Here is a 26,551-nt window from a genome sequence, read left to right as displayed (position 1 = left end):
AATCTGTACAAGTCAGGTACGCTGATAGGTAATAAATAACAATGAAATCTAGGATGGGATATGTGTATGTATATCTGTGTATGCAGTGAGCACAGGTCATCGCTAGTGATCCCATTCTGTCACATGGATCGTACATGATTGATCTAAGTGCCCCCGATGGGTGTCGGGCCGAGCGGTCCATGGACCTGCTGGGTAGGGAGGGATGAGGAGTTCCTCCATGTTCAGTAAGCTGATGTTCATGTGATCGGAGTACAGAGCACAGCACAAATCACACTTTGATGGAATCACACCGCCTCTACAGACAGACACACTTGTCGTCGTGGTCGCTCAGCCGTGACGCTCACCACAGCTAGGCTACAGTACCCCTGTCTTGCAACTTCTCATAATTGTTTTCAATATGAAGACATTCTCGTCTGTCATGGGACAGTTTAAGAGATTGTCTTGGTGGTCAATGGGAGGTTAACACTGTCAAACTGGCCTAGCTCCCAGCTCGCTACTCATCAGGACGACTCCTGGGGTTTACATCATTGACGTACATCGCCACCATTTGATTCAAAATTCCAGTTGGATGATCATTACCATAAATTAAGTTTGTGTCATTTTTATTTCAGAAACATGTGATGAATATTAACAATACAAAATATTTCAATATCAAAATTTTGCCAGAAGCAGGTGTTTGTCTACCTTGAAGCCCATCCTGTCAACATTCAGACATTTTATTAGAAAGCATAGGCAGGTAAAATCAAATACCTCAACATTTTAATGTTTCAAATGTTCTTGAGAGTATTTTTCAAAAGACAAATAAGATAAATCTAAATTTTCCTGTGTACACTGAATTAATATTTTGCTTTTTGTAGTGAATCAATCAATACTTTGCTATATATACTGAATCAATATTTTGCTGTATATACTAAATCATTCATTTGCAATTTATAATGTATCACTATTTTGCTATTTATATTGGGCTAAATATACCAAATTAAAGAATGTACCATTGAACTTACGTTCATGAGATCATATTTGATCGACAATCTAGTAAAAAAAAGGTTGGATTAAGTCAAACTTCTGAAGTGAACACCATACATCAAACAGGTAGAACTTTTAGATCATTCCATAAAATGAACCAAAAGTTTAAAAAGTTTGAATAATGATTGTTTGGTGGTTGTGCTGCAAATGTGAAAATAGCGTCTGTCTCCGGGGTGGGATGTTCCGATGAGAGCTGATCACCATCCGATCACTGCATCCCTCTATCTGGTCACTTGGTGGCGGAGTCAATGAGGCGTGGCCAGTCCGCTGTCCAATCCTAGCTCACCACACAGGCTCATCGCAATCACGTAAATTGATTCTCGGCCATTGGAGCCAACAAGTGAATCAGTAGAGGGGAGATGTGGCCATGGGTTTTAATCAAATGATAGCCCTACAGAGCCAATCGCAGTCACAGAGCTCTTTCACGTCTCCATTTCTATCGACTCAGCAGAGCGTGGAGCAATACTTCCACTGATCATGCTCATCCAGAACTTCATGTCCGAGCTCAGGAAAACATTCCAGATCATTCATTTTGAGATGCCTCCTCCTGGGTATTGTGCTCTCCCATTCTTATTGTCGAGTTATTGTTGCCGTGAAAGGAAGAGATGAGCTCAAATCATCGGAGAATGGTTCCGTAACTTTGCTTGTAATTGTCAAAAATGATTCTTTGACTGATTTTAACATCATAAATGTGTCTAGGTCCTTTTGGGTCATCATTTTGATAACTCTTACATAGAGGACGCTTCCCTGGAGGACGGGCAGAATTAATTGGAATCGGAGGGACGCTTTGCAAAAATCACTCAAATTGATTTGAAAGTACTGCGGTGACATGTAGGGGTTGAAAGTTTGGAAGAAGTCAGCTAACCATACTTCTGGAGAGATAACACTGAGAGCTGGCAACTTAGTGATTCCTCCCCCTGCTGCTGCTGCCTGAACAACACCATCATCATCATCACCTCCAACAGTGTTAAAGACTGCTTCAGTCTCATACTCCTACTCCTAGCTTGATGATGTGGTCAGCATTCAACATGGCACTGTGACTAACACTCAGACAGTGGTGTCACATGCATACAAGAACTTGTTTGTGAGATTTTCAAACATTAGAACTTAATATCACATAATTAAACAACTATTGCTGTTATTCATCAGTGGTATTGAATCATTGTCATTTTGAATTATTGTCTATCCATGCATGGTACTGAATCCTTGTCATACTCATCTATTGTCTATCCATGTATGGTACTGAATCATTGTCATACTCATGTATTGTCTATCTATGCATGGTACTGAATCATTGTCACATACTCATGTATTGTCTATCTATGCATGGTACTGAATCATTGTCATATTCATGTATTGTCTATCCATGCATGCTACTGAATCATTGTCATACTCATCTATTGTCTATCTATGCATGGTACTGAATCATTGTCATACTCATGTATTGTCTATCTATGCATGGTACTGAATCATTGTCATATTCATGTATTGTCTATCCATGCATGCTACTGAATCTTTGTCATACTCATCTATTGTCTATCCATGTATGGCACTGAATCATTGTCATACTCATGTATTGTCTATCTATGCATGGTACTGAATCATTGTCATACTCATGTATTGTCTATCTATGCATGCTACTGAATCTTTGTCATACTCATCTATTCTCTATCCATGCATAGTACTGAATCATTGAGAGTCTTTCAGTAATACTGATCTATTTCTATCAATGTATAATAATGAATTACTGACTTTCAACAATTCTTTGTTTAGTCCCCATGAATGCATAACAGTGATAAGGGGGGTCATTTGGGACTTTGAGGTTTGCTCCCATGCTATGCGAACCTAGGGACACACAAACCTTTACCTCTTAACATCTAAAAGGGCTATGACAAGGACCATTTGACTTTCATGATTAATTTTGAACTTTAATAGCCTTCCAACGAATGGTACTGATTAAGTCAATGCATGGTGCTATTGCCAACTTATGGAACAGATGTTGCATATCAATATTCTAACGCTAAGTCAGCCCTATCAGTGCGGGGAAACCAGAAATGGACTGAGAATCCTTCTTTGTACCAATGTGTGGAATCAAACCCAGCCAATGCCTTAACCATGCTACTTCACCTGCAAGGATCTCAATGATTGGAAATCTTTAGTATCCACATATATTGACATATCGTTTATTCAAATGTAAATCTTTGCAAATTCAATTGCATGTTTCAGACTGCACTTAATCTTAAGATTGAACAAATGTATGTTAAAATATTTCACCAAATCCTTTTGTAGAACGTTATTATTTTCTAACAGGCATGCCTGATGTCTCCTAGATAGTGCTCTACTATTTGCCACTGTCCAAGTGCGCCCATTAGTTGTGTTACCCCAGTAGGACAGTTGGTTGTGGCACAGCTCACAGAAAAGTCTTTGGTCATTACAACTTTGAAACCTAAAATTATCCCAAACAATACTCTCTTTCTTTTCACAGAGACAAATTCCACAATATTGTCAAGAACGTTGGACAATCTTCACAACCAAGTTTAATGCAGGGAGAGAAGTGAAACTGAAAGGTCAAATCATGTTACTAAACTTTGGAATACACGACAGAATGAAAATGAAATTGTTCTACATACGATGGCTGGTTTTGAATTACGCTCCATGCTTAAAAACCCAATAATCTTATGAAAACCACAATAAAAATAAGAGATTCTTCCTGTGTATTAGGGACACGTTTACATTTTTGCTTGAGGATAATGGCAATGCTTTTGATAGTACCACAAGAAAATAAACTTTGTGGTACACTCCACACAAAGTATAAACCAAAATATTTTATTTTTTTCAAGTCTGTAAAGTAACTTTTTAACTGGAACAGCCCCTTTCCAGTTTATTACCTCTCTGTAGGGGTGGTTTCGATACTCATTAATCTGCATCAATACAGCATCAACAGTAAAGACTTATCGATACATCAATATCGCGATGTACGGCAACATCACCACCCACCAGCCCCAATGGATTATTAAAGGATTAAGTTTGAACTTTGCAGGTACTTGGATTGGTTGGTTGGTTGGTTGGTTCTTTAACACCGCACTCAGCAATATTCCAACTATATGACGGCGGTCTGTAAATAATCGAGTCTGGACCAGACAACCCAGTGATTAATATCATGAGCATTGATCCACGCAATTGGGATTGATGACATGCATCAACCAAGTCAGCAAGCCTGACCATCTGATCCTGTTAGTCGCCTTTTACGACAAGCAGTCACCTTTTACAGCAAGTATTGGTTGCTGAAGACCTATTCTACCCCGGAATCTTCACGGGTCGCAGGTACTTGGGGCTTAAATTACTTACTTCAGCTGTGGACTCCAATCTCTCTTCATGATCCTTCAAACGTTCCTTCAGCTGCTTGATTGTCACTTCTACAACAGAATGACAGGAGCACGTTATGCCTTGATATCATAACAACATTCCATAAACTGAATAAACTCAGACAAAAACAACAACCGTCATTCTTGTGCACACACCAGCCATGTAGACCCTCACAGCAGAGCATGTCCTCTGGAGATAACCCAGTCATGTGGAACCTCAGTTGAAGTCAGAGCTCTGACACAGTCAAATTAAGGATCTCCCAAAATAGAGATGGTAGTTTCACCATCCATCCGTGCAGACCCTCACAGAAGGCTATGCTACAGTTTTGGTGACCACCCACCCTTGCATTAGACTATGCCAGTTTTTTTACCATCCACCCATGCAGACCTCTGTTATTGTTTTGGTTTGTTTAACGCTGCACTCAGCAATATTTCAGTTTTATAACAGCAGTCTGTTAATCATCACGTTTGGACTAAATATGCAATGATTGACAAGGCTGACTACCTGATTCATTTAGTCGCCTCTTACAATAAGCAATGGTTCCCCTTACAATAGGCGATACTTCAGTTTTGGTGAATACCCACACATACAAACCCTCACAGCAGACTATGCCAGTCTTGGTGAACACTAACCTATACAGACCCTCACAGTGGACCTTGCCACAGTTATGGTGACCACCAAACCCATGCAGACCCTCACGACAGACAAGGCTACAGTTTGTGAGCACCCACCAATGCAGACCTTCACAGTGGATTATGTCACAGTTTTGAGACCATCCACCCATGCAGACCCCCATAAAGGACTATGCCAGATTTTTTAGACCACCCACCCCTGCAGACGCTCACAGTGGACTATTCCACAATTTGTAAGCACCCACCCATGCAGACCCTCACAGTGGACAATGCAACAGTGTTGTGACCACCCACCCATGCAGGCCCTCACAGTGGACTATTCCACAGTTTGTGAGCACCCACCCATGCAGACCCTATGCAACAGTGTGGTTACCACCCACCCATGTAGACCCTCACAGTGGACTATTCCACAGTTTGTGAGCACCCACCCATGCAGACCCTATGCAACAGTGTGGTTACCACCCACCCATGCAGACCCTCACAGTAGACTATTCCACAGTTTGTGAGCACCCACCCATGCAGGCCCTATGCAACAGTGTGGTTACCACCCACCCGTGCAGACCCTCACAGTGGACTATTCCGTAGTTTGTAGGTTGGTTGGTTGGTTGGTTGGTTGGTTTGTTGTTTAACGCCGCACTCAGCAATATTCCAGCTATATGACGACAGTCTGTAAATAATCGAGTCTGGACCAGACAATCCAGTGATTAATATCATGAGTATCGATCCACGCCATTGGGATCGATGACATGCATCAACCAAGTCAGGGAGCCTGACCACCAGATCCCGTTAGTCGCCTTTTACACCAAGCATAGTCACCTTTTACGGCAAACATGGCTTGCTGAAGACCTATTCTACCCCGGAATCTTCACGGGTCTCCACAGTTTGTGAGCACCCACACATGCAGACCCTCACAGTGGAATATGTAACAATGTGGTGACCACCCACCCGTGCAGACCCTCACAGTGGAATATGTAACAGTGTGGTGACCACCCGTCCGAGCAGACCCTCACAGTGGACTATTCCACAGTTTGTGAGCACCCACCCATGCAGACCCTCACAGTAGACTATGTCTACTTCACCGAGCTGATCACATTCTCAGGATTGTTCAAACACCTTGTACACTGAATGGACCTGGCTAAGCATGCAGAAGATTTCAGCCTTTCACTGTGTGTTTGTCCCAGTGATTATAATTGGTTCAGCAGCCTGTTCAGAATACAGGAACATCCCCAACAGCAAGCGTATCAATACCCGCACACCGCGACCTCCCCCCTCACCCTCCCCTTCCCCCCCATCTGTGTCAGCTGAGCAGCTACCCGCACCCACATCCACAGTCAAACACACCATATACGGCTTTGCGCTTCATCCCGGGTACACTGATCTACCTATATCAATATGATCAGTCAGAAGGCCAGCAAAAGTACATGACATACATTCAACCCACACAAACTAGAGATTTACCCCACACTGCACACTTCTACATACACAACTTGGAGCAAAACAATTTTCCTAACAGTATCTTTTTTCAGCACGATTAACCCTCTAATACTAAACAATTCAAAAATAGCTAACTCAGTTTTCAGAACTCAAAGTTGCTGATGCGTGATAAAGAATATCACTCACTGATCAGAAACCAATTTTCACATATGTAAATTCCCTTCTTATTCACATCTTCATTAAAACAAAACTGATATATCATACTTACATGTAATGCAATAACACAAGCTAGAGAGGATAATTAATTGTGAAGATGCAGAGCCTAGCCAGAGGCCCACCCCAACAGAGCCTCTCTCAGTCTCAACAGAACATCATCTCCCAGCAATAGATGATCATTTCTCGAGGATTATTCAAACAGGACATGAAAGATTCAATTTATTCTGACAATAAGAAAACTGTGTTTAAGTCTACAGCAGCCCAAACAAAGCCTGCTGCAGCGGCTGATCAGCTCAGGCATGCTGGCAATTACCTATGTGCCGCTTGCTCACCTTATTGTCAGGGCTCGCTCTGCGAACCACGCTCGAGCGGGTGTCATACCCGTAATCAGGGAGCCCGCATACGACACGGCACGCACGACTGAACAACAGTGATAGGAGACGGCTGCTGTTTTCTTCATCCGCAATGAAGTAACCAACATTACAATCCCCGCGTTCATGACAGGGGAGCTATTCATCAACACTATTAAATGTTCAAAGCACCATACAAATAAATCTTTGTGTCTATTTGGATGCGGCCAACAGTAACGCTCTTTAAGTTGAATGGCTATCAATAGATATCTTCTACTGTTTTATTTTGTCACTGTCAATGAAGTAGAGCATCAGTGATTGTTGAACTCAATGCAGACCTACCTTATTCCACATATTTAGAACCCGGGGGCACTTATACACTCATTGTGGGGGTCCTTTATTGAATTGAAATGCCATATACAATAGACAATGACAAAGGCTGCCATCATTGTCATTACTTATGGTTTTACTATTTCTAAAATGGTTTGTGTGAATGGGTAGCCAAGTGACTTTTAAAGCATTCGCTCAGCACCTCAAGAGTCGGGCAACCAAAGCCCTACAGTCTCTACCCCCAGTGTCAGGCAGAGCTACAGTCTCTATCCCCAGTCAGACAGCCCCATCCCTAGTCTCTACCCCCAGGGTCTGGCAAAGCTGCAGTCTATCCCCAGGGTCAGGCAGTCCTTGCCCTACAGTCTCTACCCCAAGGATCAGGCAGCCCCAGCCCTAGTCTCTCCCTTTAGGATCAGGCAGTCCCAGGTCTAGTCTGTATCCCCAGGATCAGACAGCCCCAGCTCTACAGTCTCTCCTCCTGTGGTCAGGCAGCCCCAACCATACAGTCTCTATCCCTGGGGTCTGGCAGAGCTTCAGTCTCTATCCCCAGGGTCAGGCAGTCCCTGCCCTAAAGTCTCTACCCCAAGGATCAGGCAGCCCCAGCCCTAGTCTGTATCCCCAGGATCAGGCAGCACCAGCTCTACAGTCTTTACTCCTGGGGTCAGGCAGTCCCTGTCCTTCAGTTTCCATCCCCAGGGTCAGGCAGTCCCTGCCCTACAGTCTTGATATCCAGGGTCAGGCAGCCTTAACCCTACAGTCTCCATCCCCAGGGTCAGGCAGCCCCAGATCTATAGTCTTCACTCCTGGGGTCAGGCAGTCCCTGTCCTTCAGTTTCCAACCCCTGGGTCAGGCAGTCCCAGCCCTACAGTCTCAATATCCAGGGTTAGGCAGCCCCAGCCCTACAGTCTCCATCCCCAGGGACAGGCAGCCCCAGCCCTACAGTCTCCATCCCCAGGGACGGGCAGCCCCAGCCCTACAGTCTCCATCCCCAGGGACAGGCAGCCCCAGTCCTACAGTCTCTATCCCCAGGGACAGGCAGCCCCAGCCCTACAGTCTCCATCCTCAGGGCAGGCACCCTTAACTCTACAGTCTCCATCACCAGGGTCAGGCAGCCCCAGCCCTACAGTCTCCATCCTCAGGGCAGGCACCCTTAACTCTACAGTCTCCATCACTAGGGTCAGGCAGTCCCAGCCCTACAGTCTCCATCCCCAGGGACAGGCAGCCCCAGCCCTACAGTCTCCATCCCCAGGGACAGGCAGCTCCAACCCGACAATCTCCATCACCAGGGACAGGCAGCCCCAGCCCTACAGTCTCTATCCCCAGGGACAGGCAGCCCCAGCCCTACAGTCTCCATCCCCAGGGACAGGCAGCCCCAGCCCTACAGTCTCCATCCTCAGGGCAGGCACCCTTAACTCTACAGTCTCCATCACCAGGGTCAGGCAGCCCCAGCCCTACAGTCTCCATCACCAGGGACAGGCAGCCCCAGCCCGACAATCTCCATCACAAGGGTCAGGCAGCCCCAGCCCTAGTCTCTACCCCCAGGATCAGGCAGCTACCCCCAGGATCAGGCAGCACAGTGGAAGGAATGTCAAGAACCAGTTTCACAATTACAAAAAAATCTGTATTATCCTTTATACCAAGCCTAGACCGATGTCTGACGGGGAAAAACTATTATTTGCTTTTAAATTATTTGCAAATATGAATGACTCACTCAATATGTTTTGGTGTCTTGTGTTTCAATACTTGTTGACAGATTAGCCCAGCACTCCCCACACATGCAGAACTGTACAGTCACCAGTTAGGTACAACACTGTAATGTGTCATTGATTATTTTTCAATCGAGGGCCATGATGCTCCAGAGTCTAAGCCTAGCCTACCAGCTGGCCTTGTATCGTATATTGTATAACAAACATATTGAATATCGACACCAGCAGATGTGCCATACACTCCATAGATTGCAATGATGAGGAACAAACACACGTGATGATCAATACACTTAGCTTCTATAATCAAACTCCTATCCAACTCCAACATGTTGCTTCAGTTGGATCAAAGCTTCAGTTCATTCTACAGATGCTGTTTCATTTCAACCATTTTAAGCTTCACAATGCCCGGGCATTTAACATGCTCCTAATCAACACACATCTTCCTGTTTTGAGTGTATCACATTTCCAATACATTCCATAACTGCTACATCCTGATCTGAATGTGTTTAACATCCAAATAGCGATGAAGATACCGAAACACATACCGGGTATCCATCTTGCCACCATCCATTAGTGGATATGCATCTAACCACCCTTCCATTACTGGGTATCTGTATTACCACCCTTCCATTACTGGGTATCTGTATGACCACCCTTCCATTACTGGGTATCTGTATGACCACCCTTCCATTACTGGGTATCTGTATGACCACCCTTCCATTATCGGGTATCTGTCTGACCAGCCTTCCATTACTGAATATCTGTCTGACCACCCTTCCATTACCAGGTATCTATCTGACCACCCTTCCACTGTATATATCTGACCACCCTTCTATTACCAGGTATCTATCTGACCACCCCTCCATTACTGGGTGTCCATCTAACCACCCTACCATTACTGGGTATCTATCTGAGTACCCTTCCATTACCAGGTATCCACCTAACCATCCTTCAATGACCACCCTTCCATTACTGGGTACCTATCTGACCACACTTAAATTACTGGGTATCTATCTGACCACCCTTCCATTACCGGGTATCCATCTAACCACCCTTCCATTACTGGGTACCTATCTGACCACCCTTCCATTACCGGGTATCCATCTAACCACCCTTCCATTACTGGGTACCTATCTGACCACCCTTCCATTACTGGGTATCCATCAGACCACCCATCCATTACTGGGTATCAATCTGACCACCCTTCCATTACTAGATATCCATCTGACCACCCATCCATTACTGGGTATCAATCTGATCACCCTTCCATTACCAGGCACCTATCTGACCACTCTTCCATTCCTGGGTATCCATCTAACCACCCTTCCATTACTGGGTACCTATCTGACCACCCTTTCCATTACTAGGTATTCATCTGACCACCCTTCCATTACCGGGTATCCATCTGACCACCCTTCCATCACCAACCTTCTTATATAATGACACCATGTTAGTCCAGGCTCTGTTACTCCAGAAAGCCTCCCCCCACCCCACCCACCCACTCCAGAGGATTATTGTCAACTATAACGACAATACAACATATCAACATTTTCCAACTTGTTGCTCCAGAGTTGTCAATCCAAACAATTTCTGATTCAAACGATTTCACCAGAGTGATGCTTTCCGGACTCACAGAGTGTCACTGATAATGGTTTAACCGGCTTTCATAATCTGTAGCTGTAATCTCATTTTTTCTGAATTTCAATTTATAGATGGTTTCATTTTCTGCCTTGCAATATCTGCCAGCTGTTCTACATATGCTTCTACTCAAACATGGCGACAATAGTAACAATGAGTGAGACCAGGGTCCCAGCCTGTTGATTCTTTGAACTGATGGAACTCCTTCCACAAATCACAATAATCAACAATATTTCATCAAGCAAACATCCCCTCTCCCACCCCACCCCAAACCAAATACATACCATAGTACCTTGTGGTGGTGGTGGAATGGGGTTTAACGTCGCGTCCAAGATTATTGCACTTATATAGCGACGTGCATGTACGTGTGTGTGTTTGTGTGGCTGCTTGTACTAGTCCGGACTGATGCCGATTTATAGTGCTATCCCACTGAAATACCATGCCGCAGTTTAACATGAATACCCAACTCAGGCACACTATACTGACTCCGAGCCGACCAGACCCTTAATGCCGAGCGCCAGACAACAAGTACCATCTTTTAACGTCCTTTGGTATGACGCGGCCGGGGATCGAACCCCGGACCTTCCGCTCTCCGGGCGGACGCTCTACCTCTAGACCACGGAGACGGTCCTGTACCTTGTGGAAAGTATAGGACAGCCAGTGCACTTAGTAGCCTAGTGTATGATCAATATCTAACAATGTGATCACGTCCAAGATAATTGACAGTATAAATATCGTAATAGATAGGTTTTCATATACAGTAAACTACGGTTATAACGAACACGCATATAACGAACTGACTGATATAACAAACTCATTTTTCAGTCCCGACTATTTGTTGTATAAATGTCGTATATATGCTTATAACGAACAACGGTTATAACAAACTAAAATTAGTGGTCCCTTCGAGTTCGTTATAACCGTGATTTACTGTATATACTACACCACTTTTGAAAGGGATATTATATCTTACGATACACAAAACTGATCCATGTAACATGTCAAGTGCATATTTAACCAGAATGACAAATCTGATAATCCCTATCAAATGTTGAACAGTGTATGTAAAGAATACAGTGCTACATATATCTTCATTCACTCCTCCATCTATACTATTCCACTTCTGATAGGGATTTTATCTATCCATAAAACACAAAACTGATCCACGTAACATGTCAAGTGAATATATAAACAGAATAAGATATCTTATCATCCCTATCAAAAGTTGAGTGGTATAGTTTCACTAAAGCTTTGTGGATATTCAGGGGAATAAAGTCATAGTTGTTCAGTCTTAAAAAATTAGCATAAAAGGCAAAACTCCTTATCATAACCCTTACATAAAAGGAACAGACTTAGGGGATCCTTTGATTCAAATACAACACGAGACCTGAGGTGGAACAGAGGAGTTGATAAACAGCATCATCTACAACTTCCTCTTTAACAGCCCTGTCTACAAAGTCCTCCACGACATCCCACCTCCCCAGTTGAGACCCTCCACTCTAACCTTTATGTGATAATTCCGAACAGGCGCTGATATCTGCAATGTTTGACAATTCAAAATCACCTGAAAGCCAAATTGCCCACAGCAATCAAAGGGAAAATATTTGCTTTTGGGTGTGTAAGTTTCCCCGAAGTGAGGTCAAAGCCTGCTGATGTCCCGAGCTTGGTTGACAGCGTTGGGATGGAGAGATGGGAGGACACCGATACATGCTCGCATCACCAGACGCCACTCTAACCACGATCAAATGTTACCATTGATAAATAGCTACAGTGATCAACAAATTTAAACTTGGGTCTCCTGTAATAGCAACTGGAGTCTGGCTTGGTGGGTGATAATGTGATCTGTCTCCACTGCAGAAAGAAAAGCTAATACACTGAGCTCTGTTCCTGGTTCAATGGCTATGTTGCCACACGCATACTTTAGCAGCTAATCAGCGTAAAAATGAGCGATCAAGATGAGATGACAACCTGGCAATTAAACAATGAATAGCTGATAAGTTAGAAAGCTGAGAGCGGTGTCACACTAATGATGCTGACAAATACTGTGCTGATCATAATGTAGGCCTGGGCTGGATTCTGAACACATGCTGGCTTCAGGCACATGTCAAGAAGAACAGATAGACAAATCTGTAGCTCCATCAATTGAGGAGGATCGAGTCACACCACGGCTAGGCATATCTGTAGCTACATCAATTGAGGGGGATCGAGTCACAGCACAGGTAGACATATCTGAAGCTACATCAATTGAGGGGGATCGAGTCACAGCACAGGTAGACATATCTGTAGCTACATCAATTGAGGGGGATCGAGACACAGCACAGGTAGACATATCTGAAGCTACATCAATTGAGGGGGATCGAGTCACAGCACAGGTAGACATATCTGTAGCTACATCAATTTAGGGGGATCGAGTCACAGCACAGGTAGACATATCTGTAGCTACATCAATTGAGGGGGATCGAGTCACAGCACAGGTAGACATATCTGCAGACACATCAATTGGGGAGGGTCAAGTCACAGCACAGGTAGACAAATATGTAGCTCCATCAATTGATGAGGATCGAGTCACAACACGGGTAGACAAATCTGTAGCTACATCAATTGGGGAGGATCGAGTCACAGCACAGGTAGACAAATATGTAGCTACATCAATTGGGGAGGATCGAGTCACACCACAGGTAGACAAATCTGTAGCTACATCAATTGAGGAGGATCGAGTCACAGCACAGGTAGACAAATATGTAGCTACATCAATTGGGGAGGGTCAAGTCAACACAGGTAGACATATCTGTAGCTACATCAATTGGGGAGGGTCTAGTCAACACAGGTAGACAGGTAGACCGAGAAAAATGTCACATCAATACAGACATCTTAACTTATCAACAATGTATAGTCAATAGACTATTGTGTGATCGATAGTTGATCAATCGATACACCCTTATATTAGTCGTGCCGTGAAGCTTGTTTGAATCCTGCAGGGAGGTTGATCCACCACCAGTCTTGAATACTATTCCACCATGATTTTGCTATTGACCTAATAACTATTAAAAAATGTATTTGGAAGCACTTCTTTCTCAAACTCAAACAGTAATTTAAGTAACTGGTCTAACTCGAGCATTGTGGTTCCTAAAATTATCTCAAGCAAGGTAGGCAATTTATTTTAAACAGTAAACCTGAACATAAGCGCGTACTGTAAACTCCAGTAACAACATGGCACCTTAATCAAAACCTGTAATTTGGAACTTGCAGATGGAAGGTATCTTCAGAATGAGTGAGTGATGACGCTTTTAGCACACCTCTGTAACAGACTCCAAGAATGGGCTTCACACGTTTCCAAAATGGAAATACTTTTACTACCAGTCTACCCCATCACAATGCAGACATATGACTAAACCCCTGTGTGTGCGTTAGTGTTTATTGTCAAATGCCACACTCAGCTACATTCCAGCTATATGACAGCAGCCTGTAAATAATCGAGTCTGGACCAGACAATCTTATGATCGATATTGTGAGCAACGATCATTGCCATCAGGTTACGATGACTCGTATTGAACCAAGTCAGACCAGCATAGGTAGGGGAGCAATATGGAGTACAGGTAATCTCCACTAGGTAGAGGTAATCTCCATGGGGTAGGGGTAATCTTCACGACATAGGGATAATCTCCACAGGGTACGGTAATGTCCAAGGGGGTAGAGGTAATCTCAATGGGGTAAGGGATAATCTCTACAGGGTAGTGTAATATCCAAGGGGGTAGGGATAATCTCCACAGGGTAGCGTAATGTCCAAGGGGTAGAGGTTATCTCCATGGGTCGTAGGGGTAATATCCAAGGGGGTAGAGGTAACCGCCATGGGGGGGGAGAGGTAGGGATAACCTCCATGGGGGGATAGGGATAATGTCCACAGGGTAGAGTAACTTCCATGGGGGTAGGAGTAATCTAAACAGATCTATAACATTGCTCTGCAGTTTCAAAGTAGACATTGATAAACTAAAACACCGATAGATGGCTGCGGACAGCCTAGTTGCCATGACAAGATTTTGTACATTCCAATTTTTTTACAACCTATGAAATTACACACCAATACATCAATAAATAAATGAGTAATGCTATTTAGCTGTTACCATGCTTAAAACTATATCAGAAATCTTTGCTTCAACTTTACTTTTGTTACATTAACAAAACTAAGGCTTGAATTGTTTACCCAACTTGATCAGTTCAATGGTCTCAGAGAGTGAGTGAGTATGGTTTTACGCCGCTTTTAGCAATATTCCAGCAATATCATGGCGGGGGACACCAGAAATGGGCTTCACACATTGTACCCATGTCGGGAATCGAATCCGGGTCTTCGGCGTGACGAGCGAACGCTTTAACCACTAGGCTACCCGACTGCCCCTGGTCTCAGAGAAGATCGATACATGTCCATGAGAATCAACAAGTACATGAATTGTGTTCGTCACATCTACCTATTCATTTCTTAAATCAAATTAAAATTGTTACATGAACATATTACTTTTAATCTGGTTGCCATGGCAGCCATGTTTGAAACAGATGTAATAACCAAAAATATATCTTGACACTATTGCTGGGATTACTAGCGCATGTTTAAGACTCATGTCTGGCGCTCTCTGAGATGTCAACCAATGACTTATACCTGTAACATGTTTGGGTCTAGCTCATCTGTTACAGCATGTTACAACCAGGTATGGTCACAAATCTATAATAAACTGCAGTGTAAAACTTGACACTGCATCTACATAATGATACATCTGTAACGTTGGCTGATTGAGTTTATCTGTGATGGTTTCTTGTTGCAGGTATGGATCTCATCAGATACAAGCTGACCTAATTGTCACAGGAATTCCAAGTCTCGCTTCCATAACAGATTGAACATACATACATGAAAACACCATAATGTATGGGGAACACATTCAGTACTGGCACATAAAGTAGCCAAGCTATTTCTCTCATACAAGACCCGAGGACTCACAGATAATTGTATACCGATAAAACAGGCAAGTGCACCACGATGTTCAACATTCAACAGGCAACTGTACCACCAGGTATAACACCCAACAGGCAACTGTACCACAGGTCTAATACCCAACAGGCAATTGTACCACTAGGTCTAACACCCAACAGGTAAATGTACTACCAGGTCTTATGCCAAACAGGCAACTGTACCAACAGGTCTAATGCCAAATAGGCAACTGTACAAACAGGTCTAACATCCAACAGGCAACTGTACAACCAGGTCAAACACCCAACAGGCAACTGCATCACCAGGTCTAACACCCAACAGGCAACTGTACTACCAGGTCTAATGCAAAACAGGCTACTGTACCACCAGGTTTAATACCCAACAGGCAACTGTACTACCAGGTCTAATGCCAAACAGGCAACTGTACTACCAGGTCTAACATCCAACAGGCAACTGTACCACCAGGTCTAATACCCAACAGGCAACTGTACTACCAGGTCTAACACCCAACAGGCAACTGTACCACCAAGTCTAATGCCAAACAGGCAACTGCATCACCAGGTCTAACACCCAACAGGCAACTGTACCAACAGGTCTAATGCCAAACATGCAACTGTACCACAAAGTCTAACATCCAACAGGCAAATGTACCACCAGGTCTAATGTCAAACAGGCAACTGCACCACAAAGTCTAACATCCAACAGGCAAATGTACCACCAGGTCAAACACCCAACAGGCAACTGCATCACCAGGTCTAACACCCAGTAGGCAACTGTACTACCAGGTCTAATGCCAAACAGGCAACTGTACCACCAAGTCTAACATCCAACAGGGAACTGCATCACCAGGTCTAACACCCAACAGGCAACTGTACCACCAGGTCTAATGCCAAACAGGCAAATGTACCACCGAGTCTAACACCCAAAAAGCAACTGTACCACCAGGTCTAACACCCAACAGGCAACTGTACCACCAGGTCTAACACCCAACAGGCAACTGTACCACCAAGTCTAACACCCAACAGGCAAATGTACCACCAGGTCTAATGTCAAACAAGCAACTGTACCACTAGGTCTAATGTCAAACAGGCAACTGTACCACCAGGTCTAATGTCAAACAGGCAACTGTACCACCAAGTCTAACATCCAACAGGCAAATGTACCACTAGGTATAATGTCAAACAGGCATGTGTACCACCAGGTCTAACATCCAACAGGAAAATGTACCACCAGGTCTAATGTCAAACAGGCAACTGTACCACTAGGTCTAATGTCATACAGGCAAATGTACCACTGAGGTCTAACATCCAACAGGCATGTGTACCAGCAGGTGAAACATTCCAACCGAGATGAAGACACTACAGTCCTTTGTCTACATAACATCACATCTGCTCTTTTGTCCATTGATTTCACATCAAACTGAAACATCATACAATTAGTAGATTTTCTTGTCTGATATTTCCCATCAGAACAATTAGACGATCAATACAGCTATAATCAGAACCTATACACAATGGCAGCTACCATTGATTCGTGAGCCTGCACCTTGCTATAATAGCCATGTCTATGTATGTCTACCTGGATGACATCAAACACTGTTAAGTACCAAGTGAGCAATGCCTTCCCATAACAAGTATTTGCCTTCCTAACTTCCCGCTGAATCAAGTGAGGTATTTTTAATTGTGAAATGTGCAGTGAAGAATAGATTGCAGAGTTGGCCAGTGGGTATTTCAGCAAGGTTATCATGTAAGTGCTGTAGTCATATGTAGGCATAGTGCTTATCAGCAGCAGGGATTAACTAAATGCTTAAACACTGCCTGACTTATGACAGTGTCACACTCAGGAGTGTTCTGGCTGGCTTATTCCGTGTTGGGTTGTCTCATCAGCATGCAGCTCATACCTGGAACACAGCACACAGTTAGGGATAACCACTCATGGATGGGTAGGGGGATGACGAAGGCGGGGAGGAGAGAGAAGTTGGGCTTGGGGTTGGACTTGGAGGGAGAGATGAGCTGGCATTTAAGGAAGCACAATTAGATTAATTGTGGGTGGGGCAACGGACACCTGTCCTTGGATCAAGGATGTGGTGGTGGGAGGGTAAACCTATCCGTGGATCGAGGAACATCTGTGCTTGGATCAAGGGTGTGGTGGTGGGAGAGAACATATGTGCTTGGATCAAGGGTGTGGTGGTGGGAGAGAACATCTGTGCTTGGATCAAGGGTGTGGTGGTGGGAGGGGACATCTGTGCTTGGATCAAGGGTGTGGTGGTGGGAGAGAACATCTGTGCTTGGATCAAGGGTGTGGTGGAGGGAGAGAACATCTGTGCTTGGATCGAGGGTGTGGTGGTGGAACGAACATCTGTCCTGGGGTTAAGTGTGAGGGAATGTTATCATGGAGTTTACTGGGAGGGAACATTTGTCCTGGAGTTGAGTGGGTGGGAACATTTGACCTTGGCTTGAGTGGGTGGGAACATTTGTCCTGGGGTTGAGTGGGTGGGAACATTTGTCCTGGGGTTGAGTGGGTGGAAACATTTGTCCTGGAGTTGAGTGGGAGAGAACATTTGTCCTAGGGTTGTGTGGGTGGGAACATTTGTCCTGGGGTTGAGTGGGTGGAAACATTTGTCCTGGGGTTGGGTGGAAGTTAACATCTGTCCTGGGGTTGAGTGGGTGGGAACATTTGTCCTGGGGTTGAGTGGGTGGGAACATTTGTCCTGGGGTTGAGTGGGTGGAAACATTTGTCCTGGAGTTGAGTGGGAGAGAACATTTGTCCTAGGGTTGTGTGGGTGGGAACATTTGTCCTGGGGTTGAGTGGGTGGAAACATTTGTCCTGGGGTTGGGTGGAAGTTAACATCTGTCCTGGGGTTGAGTGGGTGGGAACACTTGTCCTGGGGTTGAGTGGGTGGGAACATTTGTCCTGGAGTTGAGTGGGTGGGAACATTTGTCCTGGAGTTGAGTGGGAGGGAACATTTGGCCTGGAGTTGAGTGGGTGGAAACATTTGTCCTGGGGTTGGGTGGTAGGGAACATTTGTCCTGGGGTTGAGTGGGTGGGAACATTTGTCCTGGGGCTGAGTGGGAGGGAACATTTGTCCAGGGGCTGGGTGGTAGGGAGCTATCCAGGGAGTACAATAATGGTGAACAGGAGGGACTATCTGTCCATTCACCAATCCAGAGGTATCTGGGGATGACAGGGACGACAGGGCTGATTGTCTCACTCCAGCCACTGTGACCCACATCCTGCTGTAGCTGCCAACTTCTCAATAAATTACAAGTCAGATAGATAAAATGAATCGCCTTTGCCTCTGTAGAACGTGCAGGGACTACTGATAGAGCAGAAGTTGTGGCTTCCCTGTCTGCTCACCAGGTTAAGTCAAGGTTGAAAATATTCACTCTGATGCATAACACTTACCCAGCTCAAGAGGCCTGGCAATATCTGCCTAAAATACACACTTCCAGCAACAGTAACGATATATGCCATCCACCCCTTACAGAAATCAATCATCACAAACAAGATGCCCATGATTACTGTTAGCAAAACTGATGACATTAAAATACTGTCACTTGACTGGCAAACAAACCAACATGAGCAGAGTCAACAGTTAACCCCTATCCCATTGCTTTCAGACAGCTGTTTAACATTGAGTGAGTGAGTGAGTGAGGTGAGCATGACCACCGTCTTACCTGTGTGAGGTGAGGGAGGGACAGGAGGGGTGACAATGTTGCTGCATCGGCCGAGACAACACCTGCTACATGTCCGCAGTACAAGCTCAGCCCACCCGAGACAGGTCTCCAGTCACAGTCAATGCATTGTTACATTGAACACCAACATAATCTAAGCAAAACCCCTCAAGCAAAACCTTTTCCTTAAAATGATATTAACAGTGTGATTTTTTTATAGGAAATGTGGAGTGTCGGGTTACCCGTGAATGCCTCAAGTTCCCCTACTTTATAGGGTATCATTTAGTGTTAAAATGATCACTACTGATCTTCCAAAGTTCGTTTACCTTGTCTGGCCTGGCTCGCACACGCCTGAATACAGGCGAAATCATGTCAACCATCACTTCGTAACAATCGACTACATCAAAATCACAAATATCATTCTGTCTGCATCACCCATTGAGAAAGCAAATCAAAAGTTTTCAATTGAGTGGGCCTCTTCTTTCTGGCCGGCTCCCCATCCCACAGTGACCTGCATACTGTGGTTAAATATTTCACGCCTGACTACCCCCACACGGACAATGAAATCAAACTACCAGCGGAATACCACTACAGAGATAGCTTCTTTTCAGGACGATTAAATCCCAAACATTATCAATTCACAATCAAGTCTCTAACCTGATACGCTGAGGCATGATGCTGTTTCATTACAACACAATAGCGCAGGAGGCGAACATGAGCATGAGGGGTGGAGGAGGGGGAGGGGGAGGGGGAACAGGACACGTTGCTTACCCCCTCTAAAACATAACTACCTCTCTCAAAACATCACTATCTCTCTCAAAACTATGCCTCTCAACACATCAATACCCTGTTTAAACACATAACTGTCCCTCTCAATGCATCACTGTCCCCTGTCAACATATCACTATCCCCTGTCAACACATCAATGTCCCCTGTCAACACATCACTGTCCCCTGTCAACATATCACTGTCCCCTGTCAACACATCATTATCCCCTGTCTACCCATCACTGTCCCCTGTCAACCCATCACTGTCCCCTGTCAACATATCCCTGTCCCCTGTCAACACATCACTACCCCTCACAACATATCACTGTCCCCTGTCAACATATCACTATCCCCTGTCAACATGTCCCTATCCCCTGTCAACACATCACTATCCCCTGCCAACACATCACTACCCCTCACAACACATCACTGTCCCCTGTCAACATATCACTATCCTGTCAACATATCACTATCCTGTCAACATATCACTATCCCTTGTCAACACATTACTACCCCTCACAACATATCACTGTCCCCTGTCAACATATCACTATCCCCTGTCAACATATCACTATCCCCTGTCAACACATCACTACCCTATGTCAACACATCACTACCCCTCTCAACACATCACTACCCCTCTCAACACATCACTGTCCCCTGTCAACATATCACTATCCCTTGTCAACACATCACTACCCCTCTAAACACATCACTGTCCCTCTCAACACATCACTACCCCTCTCAACACATCACTGCCCCTCTCAACACATCACTACCCATCTCAACACATCACTATCCATCTCAACACATCACTACCCCTCTCAACACATCACTACCCTATGTCAACACATCACTACCCCTCTAAACACATCACTACACATTTCAAATCAAGATGCAGGGGATCCCTGAATATAATACCTGTGTATTCAATCTGAAATATGGTAAAGACATACATACATAAATATATAAATACATAAATAATCCCATCATGTCACCATTACAATGACACTACCTATCTTCAAATCCTGAGAATCCTATCTAATGTCAATACTGTCTTCATTTCAAAAGCTTTTTATGAATTTCTTACAATGCTAACTGTTGTCGCTACGTCATTCAATCCCAACTAGAGCATTCAAAGCTATCCATCATAATGACAATGCATAATATTACTCATGCAACATCACTGATTGGACAGTGAACAGTTTTCTTTTCTGATTAACACAGAACGCAGCAATAGTCTGAACCAGTGTGGACCAGACATGTCAGTGATTGATATTATGAACAATTTATTAAGTGCCAAATTCAACATGGTGCTAAATCATTATCACCACCGTCAATGAATCAGTTTGCAATCAACTCTTATTCCCAGCTCACTGGGGAGTACAAAACCCAAGCTGCCTGTAAGACACTAGAAGGTTAACAATGTCATCGAACAAAGTCAGTGAGTGAGTTGTGTTTTACGCCGCTTTTAACAGTATTCCAGTTATATCACGGCGTGTCAGCTTAATGTGGGAAGACTTTTACCACTTCGGTGAAACCCATGAGCACGGGTATGGTGCTGACAAACCTAGAAACATAATCAAGGCGTACCGGGATTCGAACCCACAATCATAGGTTTCTGGCGTGCCCAAGGGACGCAACTCTGCACAGCGAATCGCGGCGCCTTAGATGACTGGGCCACCCGTGCCCCCCTTCGAACAAAGTCACATGCCTAAGGAGACACCAAATGTGCCACATGTGCTTCAGTGTGGGACGAGACAAGCCAAAGAAACTCTCAGGCATGAAGCTGCTGAACACAGTCGCGCATCCAAATACTCTCTGTGACCAATCGTTGTAGGTTCTAACACCGTTGATAACGGTGTTAAAACCTACACAGAATCGTCGCTTTTAATTGTAATAAAGAAGTTGTTCATCCATAAATCCTATCCTTACTTAGTACTCAAACTTCTAAATGCCTATCAAAGAAGTTGATAACATCACTGTGTTAGTGTTGTACATGCTCCAGATATTTCACCAGCCCACAGTCCAATAGGGAAGTGGTCACAGGGCAATGTTTTTGGGGTGAACAAATGCATGTAATTGTTCTCAAGATGCAGGAAACTACACGAGGACAGAGTGAGAGTCATGTCCTACACCATTGTTCTGTAATATCTCCACATCATCATCACATTCTTCAGGTTTGACACCTTCAATACAATAAGCCTTACCCTCAAAAGATTTCATGGGTGCCACCAGGCTCACTTCCTTCAAGGTAATGTCAAACTATGTTAAAAGAAAACTGATCGGATTACTATAACAACAGGATTATGACAAGATCATCCCAGCTTAAATCAATACCGGCTATTAGCAACATTTCAGCTGTATCAAGACTAGTAACACCAAGAATGGATGCCACACATATCCATGTGGAGAACTAAACACAGAATCTTCATGGCAAGTGCATGCTTTAACAACGGTCCTATCACAATGACAAGACAAGTGTGTTCAAGTGAGTGAGTGAATATGGTTTTACGCCTCTTTTAGCAATAATCCAGCAATATCACGGCGGGGGACACCAGAAATGGGCTTCACACATTGTACCCATGTCGGGAATCGAACCCGGGTCTTCGGCGTGATGAGAGAACATTTTAACCACTGGGCTACCCGACCACCCCCAAGTGCATTCAAACATCATCATCATTATTATTATTATTATTATTATTATTATTATTATCAATGGCATATAACTGCTCAAAAGCTCTTACACCATATCTTAGATCATATTTATTATAACCCTAGTCATCAGATCAGAATGCACTCAATTTCTTTTTTCATTCTCAGCTCCAGGGGGAATATACAACCCAAGCAGCCTGTCAGGCACTAAAAGGCTAACAGTCTCATTACCATCTCAATCTACCGGGTACCCATTCACTGCTGGGTGACTTGCCTTAGGAGACACCACATGTGCTTCAGTGTGGGGCAGGAGCGAAGCCCTAGAAACTCTCAGGGGTCATGCTACCAAACACGGCTGCCGAATCCAACTATTCTCTGTGACCAACATTGTTTAACTTCACCTAATTTGTCACCTGTGTGCCGTGCACAGGTAAGGTGATGTGAGGTGAGGTGAGATTTGGTGAAATGGGGTTTAACGCCGTGTTCACCGTGAACAGGACTGTGACCCCGCCTGATCATCACCAGCCAAAATTTATACAGTGAAAAGTGGTCTCATTACCATGACGGTATTATCACTGCTAAAGATGAGGATGAAGGTATTATCCTTGGAAGCACATGGTTTGGAAAGGAAGAAAACCACCCAAAATTAAAGCTTTTTTGCACAAGGAAACCTTCATATTCACACAATTCAAACTTGGGATATCAAACAAACCAAAGTGTTCCAGATACGAAGGCCTAGCTCTTTACAGATTGACTACAGCCATCTTACAGCTATCCTACAGCCCTTCCCAGTTCTATCACCTGTGCACTATTCACATAAAAGTCGTTGTTATTCAGGGCTGGAGACAAATGGCTGTGTCTCCACCAGGAATGTGAGGATGCCATTAGTTGTGACAGTTTTAAATCTTTCCAGATATCTGGCTGCTAGTTGGACACAGCAATACATCAGCCCAACTGACACACAGGGGATGCACGAAAAGTAATTATGACACACATTATGTCGCATGATTACTCTGCTAAACTCACATAAGATTTAGAGGCAAAATATACTACTCAAAAGAAGTGAAAGAACACCCTAATATTTCACATTACTGTTGTTAATGCCACGCCATCACAGGTTAGCTATAGTAATATAAAGAACGGGGCATCCTTAACTTCTTCTGAGTAGTATATTTCAACAAGTCAAGATTCACCAAAATGACAAAAGCAAATCTTTAGTTTGGAGCAAATTCCAATCCTTCAAGTTATGCAATACTTCTTCTTCATGTCAAGTCGACAATTCTGTCACTGAGAACATGCTATACTCGAAAACCGACTAGAAATTATCAAAACTTTATGAATGTGTCCCAAAGAGGTGTTTTAGTGCTAGGAATGCTAAAACGTCTATGCTAAAACCTCTCTACTTTAACACAGACTTCAGCTCAATGCAGACTCAAAAATGCCATAGCACCAAAAACGTGTTCTAAGCTGTCTTAATGCAAGAACTGTGAGAGGCTCTATACACCAGGGCTGAAACGATTCACCGATACCTACAATATCATCGATACGAAGGAACAGACAATACTTGAATCATCAGTTTGTGAGACTGCGATATACTATAAATAGAACAAAAAATGACAGAGTTACCTCCCGTAATGGCAGAAGGAGCATAGCGCAACTTGTAAACATGGTGGAACACAAGAACATGGTCATAGAGGACATCACTGCTAATTAACTATTACATCTAATAACCATCCCTTCATTTAAAACTGTTTTGTTCTTGTCTTTTTTTGGGGGGGATAATAATAAGTAGATGTATGAATCCAGAGGTTTTTGAGTTATATTTCAGTGATGTCATCATTTTTTCCTATTTGTTGGTGTATCCTGATACCAGTTGTATTGTCAGTCTGCATCGTGATACGTATTGCATCGCCAGATACTAGGTTCCGTATACACCGTACACTAATCCAGACTCATGTCTCTATACTCTAAGCCATCCATAAGCCCTATATTATAGTGAGTGAGTGAGTGAATATGAATTTACGCCGCTTTTAGCAATATTCCAGCAATATCACGGCGGGGGACACCAGAAATGGGCTTTACACATTGTACTCATGTCGGGAATCGAACCCGGATCCTCGGCGTGACGAGCAAACGCTTTAACCACTAGGCTACCTGACTGCCTCCTATACTTTAACACAGACAAAGCTCTTTACTCTAACCCAGATTAAATAGAGTCAAAATGCTACGTTCACAATGTGGAATGATGCACAGCTAACCATCAGCATCTACTGAACAGACTGTTATTCAGACAGATAACAGTACTTCAGGCGACTTCAAAGTGCTGCCATCAGTGAGTGAGTGAGTTGGTTTAACACCGCTTTGAACAATATTCCAGTTATATCACGGCACGGCAATTTAATGTGGGAGGAAGGCCCAATGTCTCGGACATTTACAACTCTGGTGAAACCAACGAGCACAGGTATGGTGCTGTCAAACCTAGAAACCAAATCAGGCCCACATGGGATTCAAACCCACAAACATTGGCTGCCATTAATAGTGAGTGAGTGAGTATGGTTTTATGCCGCTTTTAGCAATATTCCAGCAATATCACGGCGGGCTGCCATTAATATTTCAGCTTCCAACTTCATTGCAGCCTGTAAATAATTAGCCTAGTCACAGAGCCTGACCACCAGATATATTTAGTTGCCTCTTACGAACAGTAATAGGGTGATGCAGACCGATCTTGAATTCTATTAAATCAAACTGACCTTGGTTTTTTACTTCAGCAAACTCATGATTGTACTCGTCGAGTGTCTCCCGTAGCTGCTTGTTCTCCAGCTCAAGGTCCTGGGCCCGCTGGGCTTTCTTCTGGATCTGCAGCGCATGGTCCAGCACAGGAACAGGGTCTGTTAGAACAGAGCAGAACATGGAGGACTGATGGAGTGACACACAGACAGGGTCTGTTAGAACAGGGCAGACAGGGGACACAACATGCAGGACTGATCTACAGTGACACACAGACAGGGTCTAGCTGGACAGGGGACACAACATGGAGGACTGATCTACAGTGACACAGACAGGGTCTAGCTGGACAGGGGACACAACATGGAGGACTGATCTACAGTGACACAGGGTCTACCAGGACAGGGGACACAACATGGAGGACTGATCTACAGTGACACAGGGTCTAGCAGGACAAGGGACACAACATGGAGGACTGATCTACAGTGACACAGGGTCAAGCAGGACAGGGGACACAACATGGAGGACTGATCTACAGTGACACAGGGTCTAGCAGGACAGGGGACACAACATGGAGGACTGATCTACAGTGACACAGGGTCTAGCAGGACAAGGGACACAACATGGAGGACTGATCTACAGTGACACAGGGTCAAGCAGGACAGGGGACACAACATGGAGGACTGATCTACAGTGACACAGGGTCTAGTACACGGGACACAACATGGAGGACTGATCTACAGTGACACAGACAGGGTCGAGCTGGACAGGGGACACAACATGGAGGACTGATCTACAGTGACACAGGGTCTAGTACACGGGACACAACATGGAGGACTGATCTACAGTGACACAGGGTCAAGCAGGACAGGGGACACAACATGGAGGACTGATCTACAGTGACACAGGGTCAAGCAGGACAGGGGACACAACATGGAGGACTGATCTACAGTGACACAGACAGGGTCTAGCAGGACAAGGAACACAACATGGAGGACTGATCTACAGTGACACAGGGTCTAGTACACGGGACACAACATGGAGGACTGATCTAC

The 26,551-nt window shown here is 44.3% G+C and overlaps 1 protein-coding gene across 4 annotated transcripts in view; it reads right to left on the bottom strand.

The window, feature by feature from the left end:
• LOC139456571 (protein CASP-like) overlaps nucleotides 1-26,551 on the bottom strand; it is a 132,468-nt gene that overhangs the window by 69,888 nt on the left and 36,029 nt on the right. For all 4 annotated transcript variants that reach the window (XM_071238357.1, XM_071238359.1, XM_071238358.1 and 1 more), the window contains exons 4-5: nucleotides 25,523-25,660; nucleotides 4,375-4,442 (exon numbers count right to left, since the gene is read on the bottom strand). In XM_071238357.1, coding sequence (XP_071094458.1) covers nucleotides 4,375-4,442; nucleotides 25,523-25,660 — 206 coding nt within the window. The remainder of the gene's footprint in view (nucleotides 1-4,374; nucleotides 4,443-25,522; nucleotides 25,661-26,551) is intronic.

The sequence above is a fragment of the Haliotis cracherodii genome, unplaced genomic scaffold, assembly GCF_022045235.1.
Source record: "Haliotis cracherodii isolate W230 unplaced genomic scaffold, xgHalCrac1.p SCAF_11, whole genome shotgun sequence".
Classification (NCBI taxonomy): domain Eukaryota; kingdom Metazoa; phylum Mollusca; class Gastropoda; order Lepetellida; family Haliotidae; genus Haliotis; species Haliotis cracherodii.
Note: the sequence above shows the minus strand (reverse complement) of the source record. Positions and strands in the feature narration are given on the sequence as shown.